The following is a 12,212-nucleotide window of genomic DNA, read 5'->3' as shown; positions in this document are numbered from 1 at the left end:
GACCCAGAGATCGAATCACGCTGCAGGAATGCACTGCAGGGCCGACGCAGGGACCTTAGTAGTCAAGAAGCGTCGTTAATTCTTAAATAATAATTTTTGAGATTCAAATATATCAGAATATTAAAATGTTAGGTAAAGCAGTGCTGTAAACAAATTTTGAGCCAATCGGATGAGAGGAAGGGGTCGAAATGAGCATTTCAAATTTTGAATGAATGGGGACAGAGTCAGCGAGTTCAGAAAAACCTGGTAAAAAAAAAATGCCACTGTTTTCACAATCGAGCATGGTTCCTATTATGTAGCTTAGCTCTTCGTACAATTTGCATCTGGATTGTATAATCTGGCAGATTGCCACTCGCATTGAAATAACTTTAAAAAAATATATATAAAAAAAAAATAGACAAACAAAACATAAAAAATCAAGGCGAGCGTTTTAGCTTGGAAATTTTAGATAAAAATAAAATATTCAAACGGTTTTGACGTCCTTTAAATAATTATTTGTATTGAGAATTGCATTTTGTTGAATTCCATATGCGGAGACTATGTCTTTACCTAAAATGACAAATCTTCCGTATTGACCCAAGTGCAATTATGTGCTTAAATCAATATCATTTAAAATACAAGATGTCATAAGGAAAATTTTTATAAAAGAAAGAAACGTTTTTAGTTTTCTCAGCCTTGACGTAACAAGTTACATAAATAATTTCATATTTGGCTGCATCCAACATGCAACAACTATATTTATAACCTATATTGCAAGACATCCGCTTTTTTTTCTTTTTTTTGTAAACTTTAAAGCTTTTTTCGGAAAAGTTTTTTGAGCACAATGAAAAATGGGATTCATTATCACTTGTCTGAGGAATTGACTGAGAAATTTATTTCTCACTGATGCTTCGTTCTTAAGAAACAGACATGTAGGATATTCTTTGGAATTTCCTAAATAGTACTTAAGTTATAAGATGTGGATAAACGTAAATTTTTTCATAATTCAAGCTGATTTCCCAACATTATTACATCATAATGCCGTGGTTTGAAATGAATAAAAATGATGGTTATCCTATCAAGAGAAATAACTTTTTATTAAATAAAGAAAATAAAGAATATGGAGTGCATATTCTCCATATTCTTTATATTCTTCCCCCCCCCCCACAACAAAAAAAAGGTCCCAGAGTTTCTTAACTTTGGACCTCACCTATTAATGCTTACAATGTTTTCATGTCTTCTGTAAGAGTTAAGTATGAATATAAATGAAGTATCTGTAAGAGTTAGAGTTAAGTATAAATGTTAATTACCTTCTTAGCCATTTTGTAAAGGGTACTGCTGGGCACTCCATATTCTTTATATTCTCCCCCCCCCATAACAAAAAAAAGGTCCCAGTGTTTCTTAACTTTGGACCTCACCTATTAATGCTTACAACGTTTTAATGCCTTCTGTAAGAGTTAAATAGGATAGAAATGGTAATTACCTTCTTAGCCATTTTGTAAAGGGTACTGCTGGACACTCCATATTCTTTATATTCTCCCCCCCCCCCCCACAACAAAAAAAAGGTCCCAGTGTTTTTTAACTTTGGACCTCACCTATTAATGCTTACAACGTTTTAATGCCTTCTGTAAGAGTTAAATAGGATAGAAATGGTAATTACCTTCTTAGCCATTTTGTAAAGGGTACTGCTGGGCACTCCATATTCTTTATATTCTCCCCCCCCCCCACAACAAAAAAACAGGCCCCAATGTTTCTTAACTTTGGACCTCACCTATTAATGCTTACAACGTTTGAATGCCTTCTGTAAGAGTTAAGTAGGATATAAATGTTAATTACCTTCTTAGCCATTTTGTAAAGGGTACTGCTGGGCACTCCATATTCTTTAGATGCGCGATTGGCCGATATTCTGCCAGTCCGTAAAGCATCCAGTGCCTGTTGCATATCTTCCTCGTTCCAAAGACGATTCGTGCTCGTTTGACTTGATATTATACCCATTCTAAATTACAAAATGAAAACATGTCAAAGTTATAAATTCCCCAAAATGTAGTAGGCTCTATGTGTTTACTATTATTAATCAGATTTTGAGAATAGACTACCACAAAAAGGTTTGTTTCGGAACTGCTCAAACTCAATTAAACGGTCACAACTAAATCAATCTGAACTCAACTGAACCAAGTCTCAGAACTGAGTCCTTCAGATAGTAACGACATTTAAAGAAATTCTCCTAGTTAATCTCCCAACTTTAATCTTCCTGGTAGCTAGAACAATTTGTTATTCAGACTTATTATTTCAGATGTGGGTAAACCGTTTCTTTTTTTATATATTGTTATATATAGAACTAAAGTGATATGTGGCCAGGTATATAATCTAACCTAATGGATTGATCTATTACACAATTAAAGTAATCATCAACCAAATGACTATGGATGGTTAAAGGCAAATTTTATCATTATTTTGAATCTAAGTTCCTTATAATAGACAAGAGAAACTGATTAAAAATAGACATTTACAAAGCTGTCAATCTCTTAAAATAACAGCTTTTACATAGTTTTACGCGCAAAACCAATCCGTATAATTGTCTAAACATAGCTTTTATACTTTCCACATTCTAATTCGTTCATTTATATTTCCAAGTGAAAATAAAAAAAAAAAAAAAAAAATCTAGGCTACGCATGGAAGTATTTCATTTATTTTATTCAAAACAGGAGAAAGCAATGGGCTTTTCGCAGAGCAATGCAAAATCATTAAAAAGAGAAAACTTTCTACAATTTTTGTTTTGTTGAGCATAAATCACAGATTGATTCTTGTTGAAAAGCTTTATCGAGGAATAGCCAACCTAAATAAATAGTGGACTCATATCATCATCGCAACAAGTCAATATGACCAAATTTTTCTAGCAAAAGTGCACACATGCGCAATCCTTGAGGAGGTGTAAATAGAATCAAAAACTCATCAAGGAGGAGGGGGAGATAGGATAAATTAAATACAAAAAAGTACAGCTTTATACAACTATTTGTAACTTTTCCATTGGGGAGTTCATCCCCTTCGTGTTTAATCCTCCTAGAAACATTATAGAAATCGATCCAACGCGGCATAAATAATTTCAGGTTTAATTTTTAGCTATCAACATACAAAAGTTCGATTACATTTACTAAGCGAAAGTTGCTGATAGAATATAAAGCAAATTAGCTACTCCTATTATTTTCAAATTTTACTGTAAATCAATTTGACATTTACTTATAACTAAAAATATTATTCATATATATATATATATATATATATATATATATATATATATATATATATATATATATATATATATATATATATATATATATATATATATATATATATATATATATATATATATATATATATATATATATATATATATATATATATATATGCATTTGTGTATGGTCGGACCAAAGGGCCCAACTACTGACCATAGTGAACAGAGTATTTTGTAGGATTATTTTATTTTGACGACTAATCTGTTTATATCCCCTTTTCTGGCAAAAAAGAGACAAAATATTATATATTAGCAAATCAATTTCATTAAAACACAACTAACTTACTTGTGTGCTCTTTGCCATAAAGTTGCAGCAGGAATACCAAAGGTAGTGCACGCAGTACTAATAGTCATTATCCCCTGACGAATTGAGTCCAACGCAGATTCCAAGTCCTGTTTTGAATATCGTTTATTAACATCAAAGAGGTCATGGATTTTCCGCCTTGCTCTGGCCTCAGTTATTTCAATTGGCTTTGCTTCATTACTGTGCTCTTCGATATCACCCTAAAAGAAAAATAAAAGCAATACTTAATGGCGGGTTTACTAAAAACTTTTCCTGAAAAAAAAAGTTTACTCAGCACGGCAACTTTACTGAAAAAAATCATTCAACCTGAACTGAAAAATGGACAAATATGGTTCGAGAGGTTAACTCGAAACAAACTTTCCGGAGAGAAGCCAAGGAAAATAATCAACTATAAAAATACTTACAAAAATAATTTGTAAAGAAAAAAAGATCAGCTTTCTTAACAATAGAAACAAAATACTATATCCCAAAATTAGACATAGACTTACAAAAATTACAAGAAATATTGGAGTGCCCCCTTCCCCCAGATATTTTGGTCTTAACAACTATCAGAAAGTTTTTATTTGACAGAGGATATCACCCATATCCACATCTTTAGAAAATTCTTATCTTTCAACGGATATTGACAGATACTTTATATCTTAACTCGCAAAGTCAACATGGCTTTTTTGTGTCTTTTTGAGCTACACGGAATTTTAGTAAAGTCATTGGTTTACTCTTTTCTATTAATCATTTGACAACACACTATCAGTAATGTCAATGATTTTACCCCATTTAATGGTCCACGCCATATCAGTTGAACTCACCATCGCTGCCAGTTACTGTTTCAAATACCATATTTTTATTATCATTATTTTTTTTTTTCAAAGAAAGGTTGCCTTTATCATACTAAGGCTATAACAGTATACCCAACAGATTTACTCAGCGATAAGCCACAAAGGTGAACCTGATGGAACACTCAAGCAGCAGCCAATCAAACTGGCCTAAGAGCAAAGCCATGACATGCATCAGCAAAGAAAAGGTCATGCAGCTTCCCACCTAGTGACTATTTCTGAAAACACTCTCATCTCACTGAGTAAGTTCATTGGTGGACCCCATGCAAATTGAATGAAACTACTCTTACTATTTTAATACTCAAAGATCGATTGATTCCTAAGCGCCTCGTTTGGTTCTACTATTGTTGGTGAGAAGAGGGCTCCTATTTCAAGTGAGGAAAGAAATCCAGACCGTAACCTCTTGTATATATGTACGAAGTAGCCTCACCAGTTCCAAATTCTAGTGAGTGTTCCAAAGTGAGTAAGCCATACCTCAAAAAGAATATTTCTCACTCCCCCCTCATTTTTGTTCTTCTGCATTGTACTTTTTCAATCAGAAAGTCTATCTGTTTTAAATTATATGAAAAGGCACAAAAATCCAAATTTAGGCTTTGGCCTAATGATTCCCACGCACTTTGATGACTATCAACGGTTCCCTAGACACAAAATTTCCCAACCCTTGAACAGATTTAGAAAATAAATACTCTTGTGACAGCAGGTAATTGGAGTGGATGATCAACTGTACCCAGATATGTGTGACGAATCTACTGATTTATCATAAAAAAAATAACAATTAAATTATACAAATGTCATACAAATATATATATCTAACAAATTAATTATATATTATATATAAACATACAATATTATATATATATATATATATATATATATATATATATATATATATATATATATATATATAATCATAACAAATTAAGTCCATTGTTACCTAGATCCGCTGAAAATACAAGTTGGAAAATCCCGTTGAAAATACAAAATACGCTTAAATGTAAAAAAAAGTTTAGGGAGACACACACAAACTAACCAAAAAAAAACAACACATATATTAACAATAAAATTCTGCTACAGCAGAGATCTTAATAGCCGTAAAATTCATGTTTGATGTTACCCCCCCCCCCCCCTTCTCGAGAACATTTCAAAAGGGTTACTTTTTCTAGGGTGATTATCACTCTTGAGGCATTGTTATATAAAGAATAAAGGTTGGACCTATACAGCACGGGCTGAGAGGGGTACCGACCTTCCTGACATTTAAGAGAGCACTAATATATGAACAAAATCAGGATTAGGAGCATATTATCGAACATGGCTTCTCTGAAAGATTTAGAGGCAACCTACGGCAATTACCAGAACACTTTTTGTCAAGAACTTACGGTAACATGGAGTTACTATAAAAGTACTCCCGTGCTAAAGGGATTATTATAAGCTTCATAATAAATTACCAAATCAACAGGCAGGATTAGTTATCTCGGTAGGTACGAACAGAAACAAAATTAGAATAGGTGACGTGTCAGGTAGAACACGCAGAAACTAGTTGTTTGAAATGGCTGGATTTGTTGGACTTTTGGACAGACTACCCGTTTAAATTGCCTGGACCTGTCAAAACACTTGTTTTGAGTTTCAACAAGCTAAAAGACATAGTATATTATGAACATAAGAAAATAATTTTCAGTTCACACTACCCCAAAACTAACCTATTAACAATAAAAGAAGGAAAACTTACAAATTTTGTTGTATTTTCCTCAATGCCAGCTTCTGTCTTTATATTATAAAAATCTATAGGATTGTTACTACCGTTCCCTGTGGAGCCAACTTGGTTGGGCGAATCTGTGGCACCAACTGGCTTATCTAGATACATACTCGATGAACTAGGCGATTCTTTGCCAAACGCATGACCAGATTCGGATGTGTTATCCTCATCTTCTTCTAAAATAATAAAACTTTGTTAGTATGACCTTAGAAGTAAGATATCGTACTGCTTCTGTACCGTGTTTTCTGCCAGATATAATGAACATAATTATTTCTTTTCATCGAATAGAAACTTACTAGAACCGGGGCTACAGCAAGCTTAATGCTGAAAAGAACTCGCAAAAGATTGGTTTTTATCAATTTGTGCGCCCAAAAATGGGAAGTTTTTTCTCTGATTGGCTTGAAACTTGTGCACGAAGTTCCTGGGTCAAAAGAAATCAAATGCAGAAAAAAGTTGAATCGTTAACGGTCTATAAAGGTTCTTCAGTAATTACCAAGCATTCATAAAAATTGGTGAGCATAAAGGGCAAAAATGGCTTACAAGATTTATCTTTCAAAAGTTTATTTTAATAAATTAATTTCCAAATTAAATAAAACTTAAAAACTTTCTACCACCTGGAAAATTTTTATTGCATAAGACTAAAACTGAAATCGCGAAACGGCAAGAAAATGCTTTATGACAATCCAAGGAAAATATTTAAGGTAAGATTGCCCCACACTTTCACGTTCAGTATTTAAAACTTTATCAATATTTAGAGTAATAGAAGTTTTGTTTCAGTTTTAAAACATTAAAAAATGGGTAATTTTAAAGAGTATTTTAAAATTTTTATTTTAACATAGAATTTTTGGGTTAAATTAAGTTTCGTTTGTTTTTTTTTTTTAGCATAATTTAATTCTAGAAATGAAGCTAGGGTGGTGAGCTTTTGTCATAACGATCAATTAGGTAGGGAAAAGGCCTTTTGGTCAGTACACCTTGAGATAGACATCATGTTTCACATAGTTTTTTTTTATATATTCAACATAATTCAATAGTTTTTTTAGCAAGCCCAGCCAATCGAAATATTTTGCATTCTTCCTAATCCTACCTAAATATCTGCTAACTGCTTACATAAGCTTGGTTTTGTCGTCCGGTTTATGCTGCTTATGCAAGATTGTAGATGTTAATTTTCTGTCATATACTGAATTATATTTAGAAATTTTGCTTATCCTTTTCTTTGGATTGAAAAATACCTTGAAAAGGCTGCGAAAGTATGTGGAAACAGGAACATTTTTCTGCTTTTAACAAGTTTTGACCATTCTCTAAGAAAAAGTCTAAGCAACACTAAAATGTTGGCCCTGTAAATAGATAAATAAGTAACTAATAAATAAAAAGATACAAGTATTTTGTCCTTCGATTGCAATCACAAAATGGCATGTTTCACAGGGAGCAACTTTTTTTAATGAGATTTCGGACGTAACAGATCAACGTAACCATTTTTTTTTACCAAATTTTGCACCTTCCTTTACGTTCAATTGACATTGCCAAAATCCTCTGTGAGTTTCTAGCTGATCACAAAAAAAGCAACAAAAAAAAAAAAAAACGAAAAATTCAATCCGACTAAATTTTTAACACAAAATTTGTTGTCCTTGATGAGTTCCTCTTCACCCAGTCAACATGTTCATACCCCTGTCAAAAATTCAACATACTAGGCCCCCTTGACCCAGTCAACAAGTCTCAAGCTGATCGGGAAAACCCTATTCTTTATCCATTTTGAGGCGATATTGATATTTTTTTTTGTTGCCTCAGTCATACTTGTAGCAGTTTCTGTTCATTTTGAGCCCTTTTTCTGGCCCATTTTCGAGTGAAACATTTTGAAACATTTCGAGTGAAACATAAATTTCAAGACAAAGCAGAAAAAATGCTGATTTTATCAGCAGATTTATATTCAACATTGTTAAAATGCTCAACATTTTCATTGAATGCGAGGATTTTCTTGACATGAATAGCGAACATAAGGAGTAAAAATTCTGTTTAGGCTTATACGAGAGTACCCAAGGTTGAGTAAACATTCAGACATAGAACAAGCCAGCATCAAAGACGCATGTTAATTGAATCATCTATCATACCCAATTGAGACAGCAACCGTCAAAAAGTCTTCTGATTTGGGTGTGTCTTTCTTTATTCAATCTGCAATAGCAGTGATTCCATAATTTCCCACTTTACACATATATATATTCCCCATTGGGTCCGAGGCTTTTAAATTCCGTCATCTTAAGAGGCAGTAGGTAGCATGAATAGCGAAATGAATCTAAATCCCACCATTACCCTATTGACCTCAAATCGTTGGCTGGCTTAGAAAAGAATGACTTCTTGTGTATATTGGTCACGTCTTTTGAGACAAAAAAACGTCCAACTTCACGTGAAAACTCTTAAAAGTATGCCACATTCATGCTCCAAGACCACCCAAGTAGTCAGTTGGCAAGTCATAACTATCACGGGAGACATTTCAGGGAGTTGAAAGAACCTCTTATCTTGGCTTAATATGACTCAGATGTTTAATGTTAAACCTAAACATCATTGTAGTTAATGAAACGATTAAATGAGTTGGTCTTTAGTGGAAACCGTGCCAAGCGCCACAAAAAATGTGCGTACTTCATTCCTGCAGTAACAAGACACTTCAAGAGAAGCCTAGTACATTTTTAACAAAGCACTGAGCGGTTGTAGAACAAAATATAATCGAAGAGCAGATTTCAGACACTATCAAGTGTCAGTCACCATCTAAAAACCCACGAGCAGTCTGATTGTTCAGCTACGTAATGCTCTTCCATGACACTTATTTCAGACCTCTTCTTAGTCTTCACAAAACATATTGCACAAGGTCAACATTAAGACCTTGAGAATCTTAAATTCCCAGGGCGAGTCATTAGCCTTCGCAAACTTTCACATTGTTCTGCTTTCTGCCGAGTCAGAAACTTGATAATGTATTGTACAATCATTACCTAGAAGCAGCTCAGTTCAATATTATAAGGTATAAAAAAAAAATATTACTGACCCAGTCTTGTATGTAAGCGTGGTAGAAATATTTCAATGCTTATTTAAAATTGATAACTAATAAGTGTTTCTTTTAATCAAGGCTTTTGTTTTTTCTGAAAAGAATTTTCATTGTACTACTTAAGAAGGAAAAAAAAAGTTAATAAATAATTTTTGGACAATCAGAACTGAACGTCATCTTCTGACAAAATGTGACAACAGAAATGACTCCAAATCTTCGATAACTAGTCGAGGTGTCCAAAGAAGAATTTAAAACAAGCTGGAATAAATGAAGTGTGCTCGATTGTGCATCAGTCGTGATGATTAAGTAACTGCTAGGAGTACTGAGAAGTTTTGTATTTTCCAGTCTATTTAGGTATGTTTATAAACCTTAGAAGCACTCCACCGCCTCCTCGATTAGTACCACCTTGCAATTGATAGTCCTGGGTTTTTTATTGTGCTGACGAACTAGTGCAATTTAGAGCTGTTTAACAATAAACTGTTCATAGATTTTTTAAACATCTTAGTCACATTGAATTACTGTTATCTATTCTTATTCCCACTTCTGCGCCAAGAAAAAGATAGCCCCCCCCCCCAAAGAGCACAAAACAAGTTTTAAAAAACTTCATTGTTTTAAATCATTTAAGGAAACCGTCTTAATTGTTGCGTTGTAAAAAAAAGTAGCCAACAGCGCAATTTTATAATTACTGTCATTAACCATCTTACGTTCTTTTCTCCATGGAGGATTCCCAGTACTCCGCTTCTTCAGATACGGTCGCTTTAATTTCTTGTTCTTAGATCCTAAGGAACTGTTCCTAAAATCAAGAGCTGCTTCTGGGGTTCGTTCTTCGCCACTAGAATGACGTGCTCGCTTTATGCCATTTATATCTGCAACGTCAAAAAAGTTTATGCACCACTAACTCCAAATTTTACAGGAAAAACAAATTAGACTGCAATACAAAGTACCTAATAACAAGTGAAAGATTTGATCGAAGTGGGCAACGGCACGCGTGCAGTTGCCCCTCTCCTGAACGGCTCTCTTTACAGACAATATTTTTTTTTACTATCTAAAACATTTTAGGTACAAGTATCATAGGCAGCGCAATAGCGCTGCCCAAGTAGAAAGTGATGTGAGCACAATGTATTATTTATTCATTATTTCTTTTTGGTCTTAGACCAGGGCACTTCAAAGCGAAGGACTAGTGGTAAAAACTTCAAAAAGGGCTCATTCAGTTGGAAATTATAACGGCTAGTACCCTTTTTAATAGCTGAAAGTGATTGGAAGGCAACTACCCCCCCTCCCACACCCACCATTCCCCAAAACACATCAAATCAAAAATTTTGAGATAGCCGTTTTGTTCAATGTAGTTGAAAGGTCCAGAAATTATGTACTTGAGAATGACAACCCCTCCTCCCCACCAACAGTCCTTAGGACGAAGTTTGTAAGTTATACCCTGGAGGCAGCTAAGCTTTATATAGAAAGGGTGATCGTATAAACTTTGGATGGGGCTTATTGGATTGGTGATCAGCAGTTCTAGTGCCTCTTTTAAGATTCAGAGTGATTGGAGGGTGGATGCCCCCCCACACCTCTTATTTTCCCGAAATGCATTTGATAAAAATTTTGAGATTGCCATTTGTTGTTGTAGAAACCTCGAAACAGGTTCAATTGATTAGAAATTGAAGGGGCTAGTGCCCCTTTTAATAGTCCAAAGTGATTGGAGAGCAACTAATCCCCCTCCCAGGCCCACCATTCCACAAACATATCCAAAGTTTTGAGATTGCTATTCTGTTCAGTGTAGTTAAAGGTCCAGAAACTATGTCTTTAAGGATGGCAGCCCCTCCACAGTCTTCAGGGCAAGGGTTGTATAATTTTTATAGAAAGGGTGGTCGTGTAAACTTTTATTGGGTTGGTAATCAGATTTTCTAATATCCTTTTTAAGATTCAAATTGATCGGAGGGCGGATAACCCGCCCCCACACACATCGTATTTCCCCGAAATGCATACGATAGAAATTTTGAGATGGCCATTTGTTGTAGTAGAAACTTCAGAAAATGCGGATTCGATTGGAAATTGAAACGACCTTTTTTAGGGAAGGGATCAGAAGTGATTGGAGGGCAACAAGCCCCCCTCCCCCAACAAAAACTCATCAATTCCCAAAACACATCAAACCAAAATTTTTAGATAACCATTTTGTTCAGCGTAGTTGAAAGGTCTGGAATTTATATATTTGGGAATAACAACCCCCACAGCCCTCAGCGCAAGGGTTGTAAGTTAAACCCCGAGGGTATATAAGGATTTTACGGAAAGGTTGGTCGTATAAACTCCGGAGGGGATATCTCCGGAGGGGATATCTCCGGAGGGGATTCACAAATTTATCACTTTCTATTAAAAAGATTTTTTCCCTATTTCAGCTTTTATTTATCGTCACAGAAAGACAGTGTGGTCTTCAAAATTATCTAAGAGATCTACTTTGTTCAGCCTTATTGAAAGAACCAGTAATCATGTGTTTGGGGATTTCAACCTCCCCAAAGTCCTCAGGACAAGGACTGTAAGCTAGGCAATTCGTTCATTGTTTACACATAGTATATGCTATTGACAAAGGGATGTATATTTTAATTTAACTTTCCAAAAAGACGAAGGGCATTCAGGTGAGTCTTGCTGAGAATTTTGAGGGGTGCTTTGAACTAAATCAAAACACGTTATGCGTATAAGGATTGTCACACAGGAATAATTGAGTATATTAGTTTGCAAAATTCAGGAAATGATAAGGGATATGATCAAAAAGGCAATATTTGCATACGACCAATATTACAACTATCACCACTAATACCACCATCCTACTCTGTTTACATTATCAAGGGGAAATTCGAGCTAAATCAAAAGATGCTATATGTGTATGCACATTGCCAAAATAGCGTATCTCAATAGTGGATTTATGCATTAAGTTGGAACTATCAGAGAATGCTTAGAGGGGAAGATCATCTCGCCAAAAGCAATATGTTCACACTACTGCAAATACTAATGTTACTGTAGCATTTACT

The 12,212-nt window shown here is 34.4% G+C and overlaps 1 protein-coding gene across 1 annotated transcript in view; it reads right to left on the bottom strand.

The window, feature by feature from the left end:
• LOC136040785 (uncharacterized) overlaps positions 1–12,212 on the bottom strand; it is a 57,491-nt gene that overhangs the window by 6,967 nt on the left and 38,312 nt on the right. Inside the window, exons 5-8 of the mRNA XM_065725113.1 lie at positions 9,897–10,058; positions 6,135–6,337; positions 3,558–3,775; positions 1,816–1,975 (exon numbers count right to left, since the gene is read on the bottom strand). Coding sequence (XP_065581185.1) covers positions 1,816–1,975; positions 3,558–3,775; positions 6,135–6,337; positions 9,897–10,058 — 743 coding nt within the window. The remainder of the gene's footprint in view (positions 1–1,815; positions 1,976–3,557; positions 3,776–6,134; positions 6,338–9,896; positions 10,059–12,212) is intronic.

The sequence above is a fragment of the Artemia franciscana genome, chromosome 21 (genome assembly GCF_032884065.1).
Source record: "Artemia franciscana chromosome 21, ASM3288406v1, whole genome shotgun sequence".
Classification (NCBI taxonomy): domain Eukaryota; kingdom Metazoa; phylum Arthropoda; class Branchiopoda; order Anostraca; family Artemiidae; genus Artemia; species Artemia franciscana.
This window is presented reverse-complemented; position numbering and strand designations above follow the sequence as displayed.